General features: G+C 37.8%; 1 protein-coding gene across 2 annotated transcripts in view; it reads right to left on the reverse strand.

The window, feature by feature from the left end:
- Positions 1 to 4,197: 4,197 nt before the first annotated feature.
- LOC126313008 (uncharacterized) overlaps positions 4,198 to 22,563 on the reverse strand; it is an 88,107-nt gene continuing 69,741 nt past the window's right edge. For both annotated transcript variants that reach the window (XM_049992254.1, XM_049992252.1), the window contains exon 4: positions 4,198 to 4,376. In XM_049992254.1, coding sequence (XP_049848211.1) covers positions 4,242 to 4,376 — 135 coding nt within the window. In that variant the 3' untranslated portion in view covers positions 4,198 to 4,241. The remainder of the gene's footprint in view (positions 4,377 to 22,563) is intronic.

Raw genomic sequence — 22,563 nt, forward strand, 5'->3', positions numbered from 1 at the left:
TGAGTGAACAGCCACAGGCAGATTCCATATTCATAGATTTGGGAAAGCACTTGACACAGTGCCCATTGCAAACTGTTAACTGAGATCCGAGGATCTCACATATGTGAGTGACTCAAAGACTTTTAAAGTTACAGAATCCTGTACACTGTCATGGATGGCGAGTGTTCATCGGAGACTAGGGTAATCAGGAGTGCTCCATGGAAGCGTGATATTAGAACTCTTGTTCTCTATATGCATAAACAATATGATGTATAAGATGGATAGTAAACTCCGACTCTTTGCTGATGATGCTGTAGTATACAGAAAAGCATCGTCATTGCTTCGTTGAGTGAATAGGAGAATACAGGATAACTTACACCAGAATTTCTATCTGGTGTGATGAATGTCAGCTTACTCAAATGTTGAAAAATGTAAGATAATGCAGATGGCTAGCAGAAACAACCCTCTAATGTTCAATTAATGGTGTACTGGTTGAAACAGTCACGCCAATTAAAGTAACACTGAAAGGGATATTAAATGAAACAAACCTGTAAGGTCAGTAGTACAGAAGGCAAATGGTTGACTTCAGTTTATTGGGAGGATTCTAGGAAAGCATCGCTCATTTATAAAGGACAGTGCATATTGAACACTTGTGTGACCGTTTCTCGACGACTGCTAGAATATATGAGATCCCCTCCTGATTGGATGAAAGGAGTATGTCGATGCTTTTCAGATATTTGCTGCTGGATTTATACCAGTGGGTTTGGTCAAAATGCATCTATTATGGAAATGCTGTGTAAACTCAAATAGGAATCAATGGAGGGAAGAGACTGTTGTTTTCATGAAACATAATAACATTTAAAGAACCGACATTGATGACTGCCTGCAGAATGATTATGCTGCCGTCAATAACATATTGTGTGAGGACCACAAATATAAGAGAAATTAGGGGTCCTATAGAAGGATATAGGTGGTCATTTATCCCTTGTTACACTGATGAGTGGAACAGGAAAAGGAATGACTAGCAGCGGTGAAAGGTACCCTCCTATCACAAACGTAAATGGAATTTTAAGGAATTGTTTATGACTACTTTCTTTTGTGATTTCCTTTTAGGTGCCATTGTTGATGTAATTTTTCAATGTGAAAATGTATCTTAACATTAAACTCATGATGTGAAGTTATTATTTAATAGTCTTTGTACATCAAGTCCCTGTTCTACAAATCCATTTAATTTTTGTCATACATCTTTCTTTCAGGGCTTTGATAGAAAGAAGAGCAGAACTGTTACCAAAGTTAACTGATGAATTATCCTTAGATGTCACATCCTTTGCCTTCCACTTGCTATCTCACACTCACCACATTCAGTCAAGTGTGATTAGTATCAGTTTTGAATTAAACTTTTCTCCACTATTTCGATTTTCATGACAACCAGGACTGTGATGTTCTAACTCATCACATTAAGCGAGTTTGGTTGGATACATGACAAGTGTTTCCAGCTTGTTGTGTGGTGGTCTTCAGTCATGAGGCTGGTTTTATGCAGCTCTCCATGCTAATCTATCCTGTGCAAGCTCCTTCATCTCCCAGTACCTACCGCAACCTACATCCTTCTGAATCTGTTTGGTGTATTCATCTCTTGGTCTCCCTGTACAATTTTTACCCTCCACGCTGCCCCCCAGTGCTAAATTTGTGATACCTTGATGCCTCAGGACATGTCCTACCAACCGATCCCTTCTTCTAGTCAAGTTGTGCCACAAACTCCTCTTCTCCCCAATCCTATTCAATATGTGATCTACCCACCTAATCTTCAATATTTTTCTGTAGCACCACATTTCGAAAGCTCCCCAAATAGCAAAACTCCTTTACTACTTTAAGTGTCTCATTTCCTAATCTAATTCCCTCAGCATCACCTGACTTAATTGGACTACATTCCATTATACTCATTTTACTTTTGTTGATGTTCATCTTATATCCTCCTTTCAAGACACTGTCCATTCCATTCAACTGCTCTTCCAAGTCCTTTGCTGTCTCTGACAGTATTACAACCTCAAAGTTTTTATTTCTTCTCCCTGGATTTTAATACCTACTCCAAATTTTTCTTTTGTTTCCTTTACTGCTTGCTCAATATACAGATTGAATAACATTGGGGAGAGGCCACAACCCTGTCTCTCTCCCTTCCCAACCACTGCTTGCCTTTCATGCCCCGTGACTCTTATAACTGCCATCTGGTTTCTGTACAAATTGTAAATAGCCTTTCGCGCCCTGTATGTTACCCCAGCCACCTTTAGAATTTGAAAGAGTGTATTCCAGTCAACATTGTCAAAAGTCTACAATTGCTAGAAACGTAGGTTTGCCTTTCCTTAATCTTTCTTCTAAGGTAAGTCATAAGGTCAGTATTTCCTCATGTGTTCCAACATTTCTACGGAATCCAAACTGATCTTCCCCGAGATCGGCTTATACCAGTTTTTCCATTCGTCTATAAATAATTCGCGTTAGTATTTTGAAGCTGTGACTTATTAAACTGATAGTTCGATAATTTTCACATCTGTCAACACCTGCTTTCTTTGGGATTGGAATTATTATATTCTTCTTGAAGTCTGAGGGTATTTCGCCTGTCTTGTACATCTTGCTCACCAGATGGTAGAGTTTTGTCAGGACTGGCTCTTCCAAGGCTGTCAGTAGTTCTAATAGGATGTTGTCTACTCCCGGGGCCTTGTTTTGAATCAAGTCTTTCAGTGCTCTGTGAAATTCTTCACGCAGTATCATATCTCCCATTTCATCTTTATCTACTTCCTCTTCCATTTCCATAATATCGTCCTCAAGTACACTGCCCTTGTATAGACCCTCTATATACTCCTTCCACCTTTCTACTTACCCCTCTTTGCTTAGAACTGGGTTTCCATTTGAGCTCTTGATATTCATACAAGTGGCTCTCTTTTCTCCAAAGGTCTCTTTAATTTTCCTGTAGGCTGAATCTATCTTACCCCTAGTGAGATAAGCCTCTACATCCTTACATTTGTCCTCTAGCCATGCCTGCTTAGCCATTTTGCACTTCCTTAACCACACAGTAAAGCTGCATGCCCTCGGGAAAAATTTTGGCTGTTGTTTCCCCTTGCTTTCAGCCATTCTCAGTACCACAACAGCAAGGCTGTTTTGGTTAGTGTTACAAGGCCAGATCAGTCAATCAGCCAGACTGTTGCCCCTGCAACTACTGAAAAGGCTGCTGCCCCTCTTCAGGAACCACACGTTTGTCTGTCCTCTCTACAGATCCCCCCCCCCCCCCCCCTCCACCATTGTGGTTGCACATATGGTACTGCTATCTGTATCTGTAGCCTCCCCACCAGCAGCAGGGTCCATGGTGCATGGGGGGAGGGCTTCCAGCATATTCAGTCTAAATTTCACTGTTTCCATTTGACAGAGGTGGATAGATATAGAGTGACTTCTGATGCTGGTGACTTTCAGTAAAAGATAATCATTTTATGGATAGACATTCTCAGTTAATTTAATCGTCAATATAATGCAGCTTTTTTCAAAGACTTAAGATTTGTACTCCCCATATATATGCAATGTGAATGAGAGGGTTGTGCATTTAGATTTGAGCATTGAACAAAATTACACATCGATCAATGCTGTACTGACTGCAGTAACCTAGTGGAAAATGAAACATGATGGAATACAGAACTATTGTGGCAATGAGAATTATGTATTGCTTATTTAATTTGGAGGACCCCTTACAACTTGGGAAATACTACTTTCTACACTACTGCTAGCATTGCTATCCACCTCATAACAACTCTCACATTATACTAACTACTTGAGTAATGTCAATGTAAGTAGATGCCCCATGGAGAAAATTCCATTTTATAGAGACAATTTCATTTAATATTGCCTACTATTTCATACAGGGAAAATTATAAAAAATAATGTAAGATGCTTCAGAAGTCTGAATCAACCAACATAATGTAAAAATTAAGTAGGTAGGGAATGCTAGAATCTGAGCAACAGCTTTTGTGTTCAGAAAATTTTTCTTTGTTGAATATCAGCAATATTAATGAACAATGAATACTTCAGTGCACTAACCATTTTTTTCTATAAGTGTTACTCATACTCTCTGAATGATATTTGTGCTCACATAATTCATTTTATAGAACTTTAAAGTTAAAAGAAGACAGTCAGTAAGAAAAATACTTATATTTGTTTATACAGATAGAATGTCACAAATGAAGTAAATATTTAGATACATGTACTCATTTTGTGTTTATAAATCAAGATTTTAAAGTTCTGGCAGACGAAAATTGATGCAATAAGCTGACTTGTTGTTTTCCATGAAATTGAGGGATGGTTTTTCTGGCGACTGGGAACATATCTTGCAGTTTATGGTAGTCCCCCTGCTGCCACATCTGTGAGAAAATTTAATGTTTTAAATTTCAGGCAGCATTCTCTTATGTTATATTATATGCTGTGCAAGAAAAATCTCATAAACCAGTGTAATTTATATTTTATTTTTATTTTTAAACGTTCACAACAAATTGTAGAAAATGTAACTAGTTTTCATAAAAAGATCATTGTAATAACGTGTTTCTGTCAAATCTCATCAGTGTCAATTATTATGGATTTTCATTATTGATTTTAGAAATTAAGCTGAACATTTGTCATAAACATATCTATACTATTGAGAACTTAGTAATTAGATCATGCATAAAATGCATTACAAACTATGAAATCAGATCCTGTTTTGAAGAAACGGTCTCACTGTATGTCTAGTTCAGTAGCACCTCAAGTTGCAGTTGTGTCTGATTAAAAATGTGGTGTACAGGTCGCTGTTTTTTCTGTGACCACACACACACTACTCCATTCTCTCTCTCTCTCTCTCTCTCTCTCTCTCTCTCTCTCTTTCTCTCTGAAATCTCTCCTTCTCTGTATGTTGTAATTTCTAATTTCAGGAACACATGTTCGCCTGTTGGGATTGCAAGAGATTTATCAAAAACATCTCAACATGTGGAAAGTACTGTTCCACCAGAGGAATTGTGTTGTTATGGAATACATCAAGCAGATTGAGTTGGGTGTCATTTAAAATCCTAAGAAGATAATATTATGTAATTCATACTTATGAACACTCAGTCTACTCATCCTTATGTGGAGAAATTCATAAGAGTATTTCACAAGGACTGTTGTAGCCAGCCACTGCTGTTTTACTCTACTAGCCCATTTTACTATACAGACAACTATTTTTGAAGTTGGGTTCAGTGGAGATCATTATCAATGATGATTTTTCATGGTGTTAGTAGTTAATCAAGTGGAGTATTTAAACATGATAATTGCAAATAAATGTGCTGAATAAGTGAAAATATTTGTGTACACGGTAGAAAGTATTGCGTTCTTTGAGACATAGGTGGAAAATACAACATAAAAAGCATAGAGTCTTTACACAGCTACGACTCCACAAATTCGAGTGTAGACATGAGTGATGCATCAATGATAAAATCGGGTTTTGTGCTCATAAGAAACAGAAATGAAGAAATCACTGAAGAAATTTCATATTTGCAAGTTGTCATAGATACATTTTGTGATTCTCCTGACATGCAGAAAGAACTGTGCGAACATGATCCTAAAGATAGGATTACTGTGCAACTTAACAAATTAGAGGAAAATTGTGTAACTATACAAATAATATAGCTCAAGAAAAACTAAATGGGGTACCAAATGTAATTCAGGAATATGTAAGTTCTGAAACTAAATGTATAAGGAAATAGACAAAAGTTTTCATCTTTCAAAAAATAAAATGTTATACATTGTGAAAACATGGGTATGACATGTTAAATCACCAAAAACAAGTAGCAGACAGGAGCAGCAGTGAGTTTTGAAAAGGTGACAGAAGAAGCACACTTACACCCAGTACCACGAGAGACAAAAAACACTGAACACAAGTTCCTTCTTTTGCAAGAAACATGCTATCACTGTTATAATGCACTTAAATTGTAGAACTGTACTGTTTATCACATTAAATGTGCTAATATAAATCTGAAACTAAAAGTGTGGCTTTGCACGAAATGTGCGGAGCTGAGCCAAAAACTAACAGAATTATTATAGTGTTTTTTAGAAAAAAAAGCATATTGTAAAACATACATATTATGATGGGAATACAAGCAACCAAACAAAAATTACAACAATGAAACGTATAGTGATAAGAAAAAATATGGAAAGTTCTTCAGTTTCACAGCTCGACAGAATCCAAGTCCACAGTGATAAAAATGTGCCAGTCCACCAGATTGAAAAAAAAAATCAAAACCACACAGGTCCAAAATTGCAAATAATGTAGTTAAAACATTAATTTTATCAGGCAGCTGAAATTAGTAATCAGGTGACAAAGCTGAATGCAACCAGGGGAAACAAAGTGCCCCATTGTCAGAGGTGGGGAAGCCACTAAAATTTATTCACTGTGACAGTTTAAACCAACATGATTTTGTGTCTTAATAGAGGGTGAAATGATGTATATATAAATGAATCTCAAATGGCTACATGATATCTTAAATGATACTTGAGCCAGCTCCCACACATATCTATAAATTTCATTGTCTGCATCATAATACACAGGTATGAATTAATGCAATGGTCCTGTGTAAGAAAACAAAACACAGTGGCTAATATATTTTGCTCAGATATTAGCAGTTATTTCAGAAATGTCCAGATTCAGCTTTATTGGCCACAGGTTCCCTCTGCACAAGGCCTATATCTTAATAAACTGCATAAGCCACTCACAACAAAACAAACTCGCAATATTGCTACAGTAACAACAAAAGGAGCTGTACCAAAGATAGTATTGGCAGCAACAATATCATCAACAGCATGGTCACCTGCAGCAGCAAAAGAATCATCTCTGGATTCAAATGAGGAACAGTGCCTTTAATATCCTGAAGCTGATAAATCATCATACTTATTAAGGACACGAGGAAAAACAACTGAAGATACAACAGAGACTACAATGGATGCAGTATCTACAACAATTTCAGCACCGATATAACTAACAGCTCCAGCAAAAACATCAACATTGTAATGTTACATGTATGTAGGCAAACTAATCAGCCACTTTATTGGTGCGAGGTAACATGAAATTTTTGTATGGCTGAATGCTAGGGGGCCCAGGCCTCAAGGCACATTGCAGCAGGTCTAGTGAGATGACCAGTACAGGTGAGTCCAGGTACAAAGACGATGAGCATCGTTGATAATGGGTACATCCCAAAGCAGGGAATTTGGAAGGCTGTTGCTCAGATGGCCTTTGTGCAGGAGATGCACCAAAAAATTGCAGGGTTCAAACAAGCCGAAAGGTGGGTTTTTGCAGCTCTTTGAGAATCTATAATGATTTACAATCAAGTATTAAAGACAATCTGAATACCTTTGTGATCTCAGAAAAATGAGCCACAACTAATGACACAACAGTCTCTTCAATATCTTCAAAATTACAGAAGTTAATATTTCACAGTGACTAAAAATTTTCACAATGAACCCCTGAATTAACAACCTTTACACACTTCGTGCGAGTTTGGCAAACGATATCTCATATCAATCAAAAACAAACTCTTAAACTTACATGTAGCTATATAAAGCAATGGTATAAGACTATTGTTCTCTGTGTAACTGAACATTGGCTAAAAAACAATGAAATAACTGGAATAAACGTAGACAATTATAAGTTAGTATCATAGTTCTGCAGAAAGAATTTAAAAAATGGTGGTAGCTGCATATTTGTTAGACATGTCGACCATTATTTAGGAAACTCAAAATATTAACTCTGCCATCCTTATACATATATGAGATTATTATATTTTTGTACTCCAGACGCGACTTATTTGAGGGAAACCATTTTGTCCATTCACATGATACCAGAAACAAAGAAAATTTTATGCTCCCCACCCACCGCCTCAGACTGTTTGCCCAGGGACCTCAATACATGGGAATGAAAATTTTTAATAAATTAAAAGGGAACAAGTTGATGCAGATGAATTTAGGTTCACTTAAAAGAAAGCTATATGAGGTACTGACAATGAAGTGTTATTACTCAGTGGATGAATTCATGCAGGACAATCTGGAAATTTGAGCTGGGTACAATGTGTTACATGTTCCAAGAAATATCCTTATAGTGTTGTTATTTATTATAGTGCTATCATTAATTAATGTAAAAATCATTGTAATTGTTTTATAAATTTTTGACATGTCTCCTGTACGCAAACCAAATGGATTGCAAATGTACGTCATGAGATGAATAAAACACAATTCACAATTCACAATTCACATTGCATCTCTTGCCCTGTAGCTGCAATTTCATTTGAAATGTGTTGTTGTTGTGGCCTTCAGTCCTGAGACTGGTTTGATGCAGCTCTCCATGCTACTGTATCCTGTGCAAGCTTCTTCATCTCCCAATACGTACTGCAGCCTACATCCTTCTGAATCTGTTTAGTGTATTCATCTCTTGGTCTCCCTCTACGATTTTTACCCTCCACGCTGCCCTCCCATCTAATCTTCAGCATTCTTCAGTAGCACCACTTTTCAAAGGCTCCTATTCTCTTCTTGCCCAAACTATTTATCATCCATGTTTCACTTCCATACATGGCTACACTTCATACAAATACTTTCAGAAATGACTTCTTGGCACTTTCGATGTTAACAAATTTTTATTCTTTAGAAACACTTTCCTTGCTATTGCCAGTCTACATTTTATATCCTCTCTACTTCAACCATCATCAGTTATTTTGCTCCCCAAATAGCAAAACTCCTTTACTACTATAAGTGTTTCATTTCCTAATCTAATTCCCTCAGCATCACCCGACTTAATTCGAATACATTCCATTATCCTCGTTTTGCTTTTGTTGATGTTCATCTTATATTCTCCCTACAAGACACTGTCCATTCCGTTCAACTGCTCTTCCAAGTCCTTTGCTGTCTCTGACAGAATTACAATGTCATCAGCAAACCTCAAAGTTTTTATTTCTTCTCCATGGATTTTAATACCTACTTCGAATTTTTCTTTTGTTTCCTTTACTGCTTGCTCAATATACAGATTGAATAACATTGGGGAGAGGCTACAAACCTGTCTCACTCCCTTCCCAACCACTACATCCCTTTCATGTCCCTCGACTCTTATAACTGCCATCTGGTTTCTGTACAAATTGTAAATGACCTTTCGCTCCCTGTATTTTACCCTTGCCACCTTCAGAATTTGAAAGAGAGTATTCCAGTCAACATTGCCAAAAGCTTTCTCTAAGTCTACAAATGCTAGAAACATAGGTTTGCCTTTCCTTAATCTTTCTTCTAAGTAAGTCGTAGGGTCAGTATTGCCTCACGTGTTCCAATATTGCTACGGAATCCAAACTAATCTTCCCTGAGGTCGGCTTCTACCAGTTTTTCCATTCGTCTGTACAGAATTTGCGTTAGTATTTTGCAGCCGTGACTTATTAAACTGATAGTTCGATAATTTTCACATCTGTCAACACCTGCTTTCTTTGGGATTGGAATTATTATATTCTTCGTGAAGTCTGAGGGTATTTCCCCCATCTTGTAAATCTTGCTCACCAGATGGTAGAGTTTTGTCAGGAGTGGCTCTCCCAAGGCTGTCAGTAGTTCTAATGGGAAGTTGTCTACTCCTGGGGCCTTGTTTTGACTCAAGTCTTTCAGTGCTCTATCAAATTCTTCACGCTGTATCATTTCTCCCATTTCATCTTCCTCTACATCCTCTTCCATTTCCATAATATTGTCCTCAAGTACATCGCCCTTGTATAGTCCTCTATACACTCCTTCCACCTTTCTGCTTTCCCTTCTTTGCTTAGAACTGGGTTTCCATCTGAGCCCTTGATATTCATACAAGTGGCTCTCTTTTCTCCAAAGGTCTCTTTAATTTTCCTGTAGGCAGTATCTACCTAACCCCTAGTGAAATAAGGCTCTACATCCTTACATTTGTCCTCTAGCCATGCCTGCTTCACCATTTTGCACTTCCTGTCGATCTCATTTTTGAGACATTTGTATTCCTTTTTGCCTGCTTCATTTACTGCATTTTTATATATTCTCTTTTCATCAATTAAATTCAGTATTTCTTCTGTCACCCACGGATTTCCACTAGCCCTCTTCTTTTTACCTATTTGATCCTCTGCTGCTTTCACCACTTCATCCCTCAAAGCTATCCATTCTTCTTCTACTGTATTTCTTTCCCCCATTCTTGTCAATTGTTCCTTTATGCTCTTCCTGAAACTCTCTACAACCTCTGGTTCTTTCAGTTTATCCAGCTCCCGTCTCCTCAAATTCCCACCTATTTGCAGTTTCTTCAGTTTTAATCTACAGATTGTGGTCAGAGTCCACATCTGCCCCTGGAAATGTCTTACAATTTAAAACCTGGTTCCTAAATCTCTGTCTTACTATTATATAATCTATCTGAAACCTGTCAGTATCCCCAGGCTTCTGCCATGTATACAACCTCCTTTTATGATTCTTGGAAAGATATGAAACTGAAAAACATTTTGAGTGTAGTGGTATAAGAATTCAACTCCAAAATGTAACCTATATAATAATGTCTTTATACAGAGCTCCCAATGGTGATTTCAGTGTGTTCATAAAAAACCTTGATAGGTTGGAAGAAAAAGTTAATTTCATGCAGACACTTGAATATTGACTCCTTATCTGAATCAAAATATAAAACAGAACTAGAGAGCTTACCTATAATGTACGGTTTACATAACACAAATTCAAAACTATACAAGAATAGGCATGAACAGTCAAACTGCCATTGATTACATAATTACAAATATTCAGTCTGTCAGATATAATTGCCTTATAGAAGACATGAATTTATCACATCACAACTCACAGACTGTAATAATAAAAGAAGCAGGGAAATTAGATTCACTTAGCTTTATCCCTTACAGAGTTATGAGAAGTTCTGACATAACAGAACTAAAGATAAAACTACAAAATGAAAAGTGGCCAGAAATGTACTTATCTAATGGTGTTAATGATAAATATAACAGTTTACTATACATCCATTTAAAAATCATTGAAGAGTGTTTGCCAACCAAAACTAAACCAATAAAGAAAAAGTGGGGAAATCTGCCACGGCTAACAAAAGGTCTATTAGTATCCTGTAAAAAGTTGAAACTTCTTCATGCAATTTGGAAAGCTCCAGATATGCCTATTCATTTTGTTGAATATTATAGAGCCTATAAAATATTTACAATAAAACTTTAAAAGCTGCAAAAAACTGTATAATGGAAATGTTATTACACAAGCTCCCAACAAAGTCAGAAGCACTTGGAAGATAATAAACAGAGAAACAGGGAAGTCATCAGGAAATAACAATAAAAGCTTATGCCTAAAAATCAATAATGTTGTAACAGAAGATCCAATTATCATTAGCAATACTTTCAACCAATATTTTACCAGCATCTGCCATCAACTTACACAGGGTAACAATAGCGATTCTCTGCAATCCCAAAAACTAGTTGAAAATAAACAAAAGTCACTCAGTAACTCGTGTTACCTGTATATGGCAACTGAACAAGAGATAAGAAAAATAACAGAGAAACTAAAAAATAAAGCATCCACAGACATAAATGGCCTGTCAAATAAAATTCTGAAGCAAACTACTAGGGAAATTGCTAAACCCCTCTGTCACTTAGTCAACTCATGTCTCGAAATAGGAATCTTCCCAGATAGAATGAAGATTGCCAGAGTACTACCACTATTCAAAAAAGGTGATCACATGTGCCCAGATAATTACAGATCAGTTAGCCTCCTTCCCATTTAGTCAAAGATCCTAGAAAGAATAATATTTGTTAGGTTGATGGCATTTTGTATAAAAACTGTATCATAAATGGTAGACAGTTGGGGTTCCAGAAGGAAAAATATACAGTGTCAGCTGCATTTGAACTAATTAATATAATCTCTGCAGGCCTAGATCAAGGCCAAATCCCGGTTGGTGTCTTTTGTGACTTATCTAAAGCTTTTGATCTTGTCAATTACCATACATTAATCATGAAGCTACACCACTATGGAATTAGAAGAACTGCTCTTGATATCATAAAGTCATTTCTTCAGAACAGAAAACAAGCAGTGGAATTGTCACACAATCAAGGGAAGCAGCTATCAGAACTACAAGATATAAAACAAGGGGTGCCACAGGGTAGTATTCTAGGGCCACTCCTTTTCCTTATATATGTAAATGATTTACCTTGTTATGTAGACAATGAATTGATACTCTTTGCAGATGACACAAGCATAACTGTGAGACCGAGCTTACAGGAGGCCGTAAGTCAAAGTAATCAAACAGTTGAAATGATCACCCACTGGCTTGAAGTGAACAGGTTAATTCTCAATTATGAGAAAACTAGTGCAATCCTATTTAGGAAAAACAAAAGAAAAACAAGTGAACTAACAAATCTGCAAGAGCTAGATGTAAGAGTAGTTGAAAGTGCTAAATTTTTAGGGACCACTGTGGACAGTTGTTTAGGATGGAAAGATCAAATTTTCAATATAAGCAATAAACTTAGCAGTGCTGTTTTTGCTCTGAGACAAATTAAGCCACTAATAACTGAAGATGATGTGCGCATGGTGTACTTACTTTTCATACTTCAATGCTATAATGAGCTATGGTATAAAAATATGGGGCCACTCGACTGAGACAAATAAAATATTCAAATTATGAAAGATAGGTAATAGAATAATAGGAAACAAAAGAACAAGAGATAGTTGCAAGCCTCTTTCCAAAAAATATAAGATTCTAACCTTCCACAGCTTGTATATATATAAAATTCTGCTCACTGCTTGGGATCATAAAGATAAATTCAACAAAAATGAATATGTACACCATCACCACACCAGAAACACCAAGAAATTAACACAACTCAATATGAGAGAAGCAGTGGTTACTTGGCAATAAAGTTGTACAACTCTTTACCACCACACATCACTAATGCCAAATCGAAGGGATAAGTTTAAACAGCCAATCAAACAACTGCTATTAGAAACCCCTTTATATTCAATCAGAGTATTTCTTTCAAATGAAAATAACTGAAGAAAACAGGCACAGTACACTAAAAGAAAAATGTACACAGGTATAGAGAAAAAGAATATGTATAATGTGTTAACTTCTTAATAGCGTTGTTCTATCTAAAGATTTTGTTTTTCTAAAGTATTATTGCTGTTAAATGTTTTTATAAATGTAAAAAAAAACAGGATCTACAATATATATGTGCTATGTGACTGTATTATACCATATATATAAAATGATGGACCCATAGCATAGAATTATTGCAATTAAATGTTCTGTAATTTAAGATTACATATGCCTCAGTTTACAGTATCTAAAATTTTGTAACTATGATGTTAATTTTCAGAAATGTTGTGGCTAAAAATTATTAGTTATCTTAGCAAAACTATAGTTAGAATCAGTAAAAGTAATGTATTTTATTGGAAAACTGACAAAGCAAATACGTACTTGGACTTACTCTATAGATGTACATCATAAGCTGCTAAATAAATAAATAAATATGTTAGAATTGCATGATAGCCAATATACCAGAAAGCCACTACCTTTATATATTTCATTTATTGACTTATGATGTCCTTTATATCTTTTTTCCTATGCAAACATTTGTAAGAATATTGTATTCTCCACAATTACACGACATATAAAAGCAGCATGAATGCCTCATATCTTGACATACTTGTGTAGTTATTTAATGAATAGTTTAGTGTTTTACCTGCAATTTTATGTAAGTGTTGACTGCCAGTGCTATTAAAAAACGTGCAAATTTAAATGTGATCAATTGCACGTGTTAGCAGACACCACCACTGTGATGCTTCTGTCAAGAAGATATAAATTATCAATTAAACAATATTTAATGACAATTCATTGTCATTTAACATGAGATCGCTTGCACAAACTGTTATTTGTAATTATTGTGAATGATCTGAATGTGACTGAACATTTAAAACATCTGTTTACTTAAATATTGTTGTAATATATTAGTTTAGTCTGGTAAATGGTGAAGTAGAGTCAAATCATGTCTTCAGAACTTAAAAACAATGTATTTTTAGTTGTGATGGCCTTCAGCCAATGGAAAAACAGATTATGAGAGTCAAGTCGAGACTGGGGATTTTTGGGTGAAGAGCTCAGGGGAGGATTCTGGACTCTTGGATGTTCATTCTAGAAGAAGGCAGACCTGCCTGTGGTAATGGATGATATTTGATTAAGTGGATGACAGATTCTGGATGATGAATGGCTGCTATGAGACTTTATAATTTTTAGGTACACATTTACATGTTTGCTTGAAGGAGGCAGAGCTGCCTGTGGTAAAGAGTGGTATTCAATAATGTAGTTGATTGATTCTGACTAGTGAGCGGTTGCTATCACACTTTAAATACCAAAGGGACTTTATATTTTGAGAGACCTGAATGTGCTCCAGAGTACTGCACTCCTCCTCCTTCTGGGGGTGAAGCCACTGTGATCCACTGAATAGGAAGGTAGCGATGACGAAGAGGCCCCCGGCGTCCCACAACCGGAGCCTAGGACAGAACTGGCGACAAGCTGTCGAACTTCGGATCCTGTTCCACCATGGGAGGGGCAAGACCCAGGGGTGGGGACAATGGGTAAGGCACAACCACAGGTGAACCAGCCTCCTGAGAAACCGGGCCTGCGAGGGGGGCCGGCTCTCACCAGGGCATCTCGAACGATGGCGATGCTGGTGTTGGAGCTACTGGAGTCCGCCAAGGCTGAGAACCACCGCAGTGTGATGGAGTCACAGGGGGAAGGGAGGTAGCGTCCCCTGAGAAAACAACATGGGTTCAGGCAATGGGGAAGCTGGCACCTGAGGGGTCGGAGGGTGGGTGCCCAAACGTGGACGTAGCTGATTTTGGTGACGGCGCACCTCCCAGTCCCCCACCTGCAAGGTATAGAGCAGGTGGCCATTGCAGTGCAGGATCACTGCTGGTATCCAAGGTGGACTGCGACCAAACCCATGTGCCCAGACCGTCATACCCGGTGGAGAGCCAGGTACCTTGTTTTGCAATGACTGGCAAGGACCAGGCCGGAGGAGGTGTAGCAGAGTCCTACGTTGGCGCTCGTAGAGGAGGTCTGCGGGGCTGCGTTCTCCCATCGGTGTGGTCCGGTATGCCGTCAGGAAAAATGTCAATGCCTTCTCCGGAGGAAATTCGTGCACATACTTTTTCATCTGCGTCTTAAATGTGCGCACCATGCACTCGGCTTCCCCATTTGATTGTGGATGCAAGGGGGGAGAGCAAACGTGTCGAATACTGAAGTGCCTACAAAAATCCTGGAAGGTCTGTGAAATATGCCGGTCATGGTAGCCGAGCGGTTATAGGCGCTTCAGTCCGAAACCGCGTGACCGCTACGGTCGCAGTTTCGAATCCTGCCTCGGGCATGGATGTGTGTGATGTCCTTAGGTTAGTTAGGTTTAAGTAGTTCTAAGTTCTAGGGGACTGATGACCTCAGATGTTAAGTCCCATAGTGCTCAGAGCCATCTGAACCATCATTTGCGAAATAAACTGAGGTCCATTGTCCGAATACCAGGGTGACTGGCAGACCTTCCACAGAAAGATTTTTGCGAGTGCCTGGATTGCAACTTCTGAAGTGGTTGAGGAGCAGCGAACCACATATGGGAAACGGGAATAAGCATCAATGACAATAAGCCAAAAGCCATTGAGAAACGGGCCAGGAAAATCTATATGAACACGTTCCCATGCCTGGGTTGAGGGCGGCCATGAAGAGAACACTGACCTGGGAAACGCCTGTTGGCTCGCCCACTGGGAACAGGCGGCCACCAAGTGCTCAATTTCCCTGTCAATATCAAGCCAGTAAACATGTCTGTGAGCCAAGGTTTTAGTACGGGAAACACCCCAGTGCCCCTCATGTAATAATGTGAGGACCTCCCTTCGCAAACTGGCAGGAACAACCATGCAAGGAGCTGTATCATCGGTAGCCAGAAGGGGAACTCCTTCCAAGACTGAGAGGTGGTCTTGTAGAACAAAATAATTATGAAGAGAGTCCAAGGTCCAGCCTGGAGGTCGGGACGACAACCCCTGCTGAGCAAGGCAAACTACTTGCTGGAGAACCGGGTCAGCTGATGTTTCCCTGGTAACTCTAGAACTAGTGATTGGGAAGCCATCAACAGCGTGGCGGGACGCCACATCCACATGAAAACACATAATCTCCTCCCGATCGAACTTAGGATCTGGGCCCACCAGAAGACGGGAAAGAGCGTTGGCATTAGCATGTTGTCCGGTAAGGCAAAAATGAGTGTCATAATGGTACTTAGAGAGGAATAAGGTCCAGCGCTGCAGTCTGGTCTGCTTGTGTCTGTGTATGTGCGGATGGATATGTGTGTGTGTGCGAGTGTACACCTGTCCTTTTTTCCCCCTAAGGGAAGTCTTTCTGCTCCCGGGATTGGAATGACTCCTTACCCTCTCCCTTAAAACCCTTATCCTTTCGTCTTTCCCTCTCCTTCCCTCTTTCCTGAAGAAGCAACCGCCGGTTGCGAAAGCTAGAAATTCTGTGTGTGTGTTTGTGTGGTTTATTTATTGTGCCTATCTACCGGCGCTTTCCAGATGACAGAGTTGGATTTTTACAGTTTATGGACCTCACTGAACTTCTGCACCAGGCAAAACACATGAGCTTTTGTGCTCTAAAATGGTAAGTTATTTAGATTATAATAACAATTAGTTTTGTACAGATTAATTAGTAAATACACATCTTAGCTTCCCATACTATTAAAGGTTTACTTTTCTTTATGTACTATTTCAGAAAACACTAAAATATCGTAAAGTTGGGTTGGAGTCGAATTTTTGTTTATGTTTTGGTGCAGTGCACTTACTGAATCTTGTTAAATGATTCTTTTTTCTTTCCAGTAAATTAAGTGGAGCACATCCATTTATTATTTAATTGAAATTTCTGGAAAGTAGCATAAATTTTAAGTTGTCTGATTCAGAAACTATGCATTAATATTTCGTTTATAAGCCCTTGCCTATAGGCCTAATTTTTGTAAATGTGTTGTCTTTTTTTATTGGTAACTGAAATTCCTTTTTATCATGAGTGAAAAGTGCCTCACTCATCATAGAATTATTAGTTCTGGTGTTTGTGTGGTGGGTGCTGTAGCTATATCCGTTGGGGTGACTGTAATGGTGAGGGAACTGGGTAAGTAAATGAGGCCCTTCAGCAGTTTTGTAGGATATGTAGCAGAAATAGGTAGATAGCGGAACAAGAGAGAAAAACTGCTACCCTCAGGCTGAATTAGACAAGGCTAGGAAACATTTCTGGAGAGGTTTAGGAGGGAGAAGAGGAACGAAAGGTGGGAAGTGGAAACAGTTGCTTCAGTTAGAAATTGATGAGTCTCAAGCAGATGTAGGTGTAGACAGGGCACAACAAACTTTCCAAAATAAATTGAAAAGCAAGAATGTAGGGAAGCCAGCAAAGAGAAAGAAAGGTTTGCTGTTAGATAGTTATCATATTAGACGTGTAGGCCAACTGGCATGGACTACACCTCAACAGGAAAGGGAAGGGTAAATGGCTGGGCTAATAGCAGAAAATGAAATGGGTTGGGGTGCACTGTCATGAGTGTTCAATACCAGTGATTACAGGTGCCACAGCAGAACCTTTTTTATGGTGGGAAGGACAGAAAGGAAACAAGTTTTAAAGAGATTAGAATGGAAACAAACATTTAATTTGAGAAAGAAACTGAACAATATAATTCTGGAATATTGCATCAGGACAAATATCTATTGGTTAAAAGTTTTCAGCAATCAGCAGAAATTTTATCTGTCAGTGTGAAATGTCAACTATCTTCACTGCATCAAAATATTCGAGGACTAAGAAGAAAATTAATGAACTATTTATCTGTATTGATGAATTAGCCACCAAACCTCTTAATATAATCTTCCTGTCTGAACTTAATATGATCACTGGTATAGATGTGCTAAATGTTACAGGATTAAGGTTAGCTTCTCACATCTGTAGAGGTGAAATCCAGAAGGGAGGAGTTGCCACATTGATCAGGAAACATCACAAATTTAACATTCAGAAATTTTGCCTAGAGCATCATACAGAAGCATGTGCAACAGAAGTAGATTTTCACTGTAAATCCTTCATAATAGTAAGAGCGTAGCACCTGTGAACACCTGCAGGTAACTTTAATTCGTACTGGCCTATTTAACAGCAAAAAACAAATAAATAATGCAAATATTGAGGAAAATAGGTAATCTACTAAATTTCAGTTCAAGAGGGTAGTCAGTAAGGTAGAAATGGTTTATTTTAGGACCCCCCTCAAAGACATAAATTTAAGTGATGTACACAGCCCTCATGGCATGAATGAAAAATACAACACTTTTAGTAATAAAGTACTTGTCTTATCTGAATATTGCTGTCCCTCAAAGCTAATGCAGATTAAGCCAAAACTACAAAAAAGCTATAGATTACTTGAGCAATAAAGATACCATTACTCGAGCAATAATCTTGTAAAACAAAAACCAAACTGTATCTGTCAGTCAGAAACAGTTCGATATTGATGCTGTAGCTAAATGCAAACATTCTGCAAAATATTAAAGATAGTAATACAGACATTGCAACTAATGCATTATGAGGAAAAAATAATCACACCAAATGATAAAAACAATATGGCGTATAGTGACTGAGGAAATTGGTAGAACTAGACACAATAAGCAGCAGATAGCATTACGAGTAAATGCTGCACTGGTAAGAAATGTGTGCAGTGTTGCACGCTGCCATGGAAAATTTATGATCACTCATTATAAATAACTTTAGTAATATGAATATGAGCCTCACTACATCAGTAGAAGCAATGTTCACTACAAAATCTTTGAAATCAAAGAATTCTAGTTGTAATAAAATGAAAAGGTAGCAATGTGCTTCTGAGTTTAGCAAATATTGGGTTATCTGTGTAGCCAGTTAATTATCAGCGGAACATTTCCTGAATAGTTCAAACATACTGAAATTAAGCCTTTGTTTTAGAAAAGAGATAAAGAAACACTGCCAAATTTCCATCCAATTTCACTTTTTCCAGCATTCTCAAAAATTTTAGAAAAGGTGATATACAATAAGCTATTAACTATTTCACAACAAAAAATGTATTGTCAAAGTTACAGTTCAGATTTCTAAAATGTTTAGATATTGAGAAGGCTGTCCACACATGTAGCAAGAATGTACTTAATTCATTAGATGCATATTATAGGCTACTTGTCTATTTTGTGATTTGTCAACGGAATTTGACTATGTAAATTGCAACACCCTTTTAAGTAAATTAGAATCTTGCAGCATAACAGGAAATGGTGTCAATGTTTCAAATACTCTGAGATGAAACAAAGGTTGTCATTTTGAGAGAGACATCTATTAAACAATCAGAGACCATCCAAATGAGAATGAACTATTTGTGGTGTCCCGCAAGATTTAATATTAGGGCCTTTACTTTATCTTTTGTGTGTTAATGACAATTCACATGTAACATTACCCGATGCCAAGTTTATTTACTTGCAGATGACACAAACATTGCAATAGATAGCAAATCAAGTGTAGTCTTAGAAACTGCAGTTGTTAAAATTTTCCTGTATACACTATGTCATCAAAAGTATCAGGACATCTGCCTGAAAATGACTACAAGTTCATGGCGTCTTCCATCAATAACGCTGGAATTCAATATGGTGTGGGCCCTCCCTTGTCATTGATGACAGCTTCTATCTCGCAGGCATACGTTCAATTAGGTGCGGGAAGGTTTCTTGGGGAATGGCAGACCATTCTTTATGGAGAGTTGCACTGAATTATTGATGCTGGTCAGTGAGGTCTGGCACAAATTTGGCATTCCAAAACATCCTAACGATGTTCTATAGGATTCAGGTCAGGACTCTGTGCAGGCCAGTCCATTACAGGGATGTTATTGTCATGTAACCACTCTGCCACTGGCCGTGCATTATGAACAGGTACTTGATCATGCTGAAAGATGCAATAGCCATCCCTGAATTGTTCTGCCACAGTGGGAAGCAAGAAGGTGCTTAAAACATCAGTGTAGGCCTGTGCTGTGATGCAAAACAACAAGGGGTGCAAGCCCCCTCCACGAAAAACATGACCACACCATAACACCACCGTCTCCAAATTTTACTGTTAGCACTACACATGCTGGCAGATGATGTTCACCAGCCATTCGCTAATCTTGCAGTCTCTGTCAGTCAACAGATGAGGATGGCCTATACACTTTTGTGGTGTACATGTCCATTCATGTTTCCACTACACTATCACATTGGAATCAGAGGACGTTTGGGAGTGTGGAAATCTCCTGACCATATTCGAAGTTTGGGATATCCAAGGAGCGCCCCATTCTGCTCTCTCACAATGTCTAATGACTACTGAGGTCGCTGATATGGAGTACTTGGCAATAGGTGGCAGCACAATGCACCTAATATGAAAAACGTATGTTTTAGGGGGTGTCCAGATACTTTTGATCACATAGTGTATTAATAAATCATTCCTAGACAATTCTTTGTTACTAAACTTAAGAAAAACACACTGCATGTAGTTTAGAACTTGTAAGAGGTTTTCTACCAGGCTATGCCTAAAATATGACAATGAACAGACAGAAGAGGCTGACTGTTAAATTCTCAAGATCATAGCTTGATAATAAATTAAGTTAGGAACAGCAGACCACAGAACTGCTGAAGCACCTAGACAAATGTCTACTCACAATTCATGTATTGCCAGACATATTAGATACAAAAGCCGGCCGTTGTGGCCGAGCGGTTCTAGGCGCTTCAGTCTGGAGCTGCGCGACCGCTACGGTCGCAGGTTCAAATCCTGCCTCGGTCATGGATGTGTGTGATGTCCTTAGGTTAGTTAGGTTTAAGTAGTTCTAAGTTCTAGGGGACTGATGACATCAGATGTTAAGTCCCATAGTGCTTAGAGCCATTTGAACCATTTTTTGTGATATAAAAAAGATAGCATAATACCCTTATTACCATTCTGTAATGTCATACAGTATTATTTTAGGGGCAACTCATAGTTTCCCATGCCCAGGAACATACAATAAGAATTATTTGTGGCGTGTACAAAAAAACATTCTGCAGAAGCATGTTTAGGGAAATAGGAATACTAATTATTGCTTTTCAACATATTTATTCCTTAACAAAATTTATTTTGAAAGTATATCTCTTTTTCAAACCTACAGTTCAGTTCATTGAATCAATATCAGAATTATCTTCTCCAAGTCACATTGCCACAGAAAAGTATCCATTATTCAGAAATGAACATTTTCAATAACTTGAAAGGAGCCCTGGAAAGTTTAACCACTAACAAAGTTCATTTTAAGAAGGGCCTAAAGGATTTAACGGTGGCCAACTCCTTCTACTCCACTGATGAATTTTGAAGTAGAACCAGCTGATAATAATATCAAATAATGTGATTAGTACTATAATCTCACTTCCATACAAATTCAGTACACTAATGTAATCATTATAAGTAGGTTTGTAACATGATTTTTCTATTTGATCTTGCAAGGCCTCAATAGCCTAAGAATTGTCATATGCACCTCAGTGTTCTGAACATTTGTAAGTACATGTTTTATGACAAGATATTTATTATCTTTTGAATGAAATATGTTTATGACTTTTTGACTTATTCCACATCCATACAATCATTCCACTTGGGATCTACTGAAGGTACATTGGCAAATTTGTTTTTGTTTGTAAATATTTATTATTCATTCTTGTTTTTCTGACATGTTCTACCTCATAGAGGATCTCCTCATTATGGAACTAGTACAACAAAAAGTAAATCTAATCTACTCTAATTTCATCTTGTTATGCTTATTGAAGGATTGTTGAATACCTGTTCTTTCATTCCTGTTTTATAAGTTGTGAGAAGCAGTCCATAACTGGAAACAATTGGCAACTGAATTTAAAAATGTTTTATATTCAGACTGTCCTGCAACTTTGGTGTAGGTGATAAAAAACATTATTTGTGTACATGGATAAGGACAAGGCTCTTCAGTAGCATATTTTTATTTTTCTGGACTGGCACTGAGATACATGCTCACCATCAGGAGTCATGTATTTTATTTTTATGTCCTCAAAGAATTTTTGGCAGGTGTCGTGATTTTATCTGGTTTCCAGCAGGCCCTCATGTTGGTATGATAAAGGGCATATAATAAAATACGTGATCACTGACAATGAGTGTGGAGCTCAATACTGGTTTAGAAAAATAAAAATATAAAAAAGCCAGCCTTATCCTTCTTTACATATACAAATAACTTCATTTTTCAATGAATTTAAACATCATTGCTACAGCCTCAATCTCATCACACCATGGATTTACTCTAAAATTAAAGTATTTTGTCATTCAGGTTAAAAATTGTAAACCAAAAACCAAAAAATTGTAAACCAACAATCCTGGAAGAAAGGATAGCCACAGCCTGAGGGATGTTTCCAGATTGAATTTTCACTCCAGGAGTGCTAATTCTGCAAGGTTTGCAGCAGAGCTTCTGTGAAGTTTGGAAGGTAGGAGACAAGGTACTGGCAGAATTGAAGCTGTGAGGA

Source organism: Schistocerca gregaria, chromosome 1 (assembly GCF_023897955.1).
Source record: "Schistocerca gregaria isolate iqSchGreg1 chromosome 1, iqSchGreg1.2, whole genome shotgun sequence".
NCBI lineage: Eukaryota > Metazoa > Arthropoda > Insecta > Orthoptera > Acrididae > Schistocerca > Schistocerca gregaria.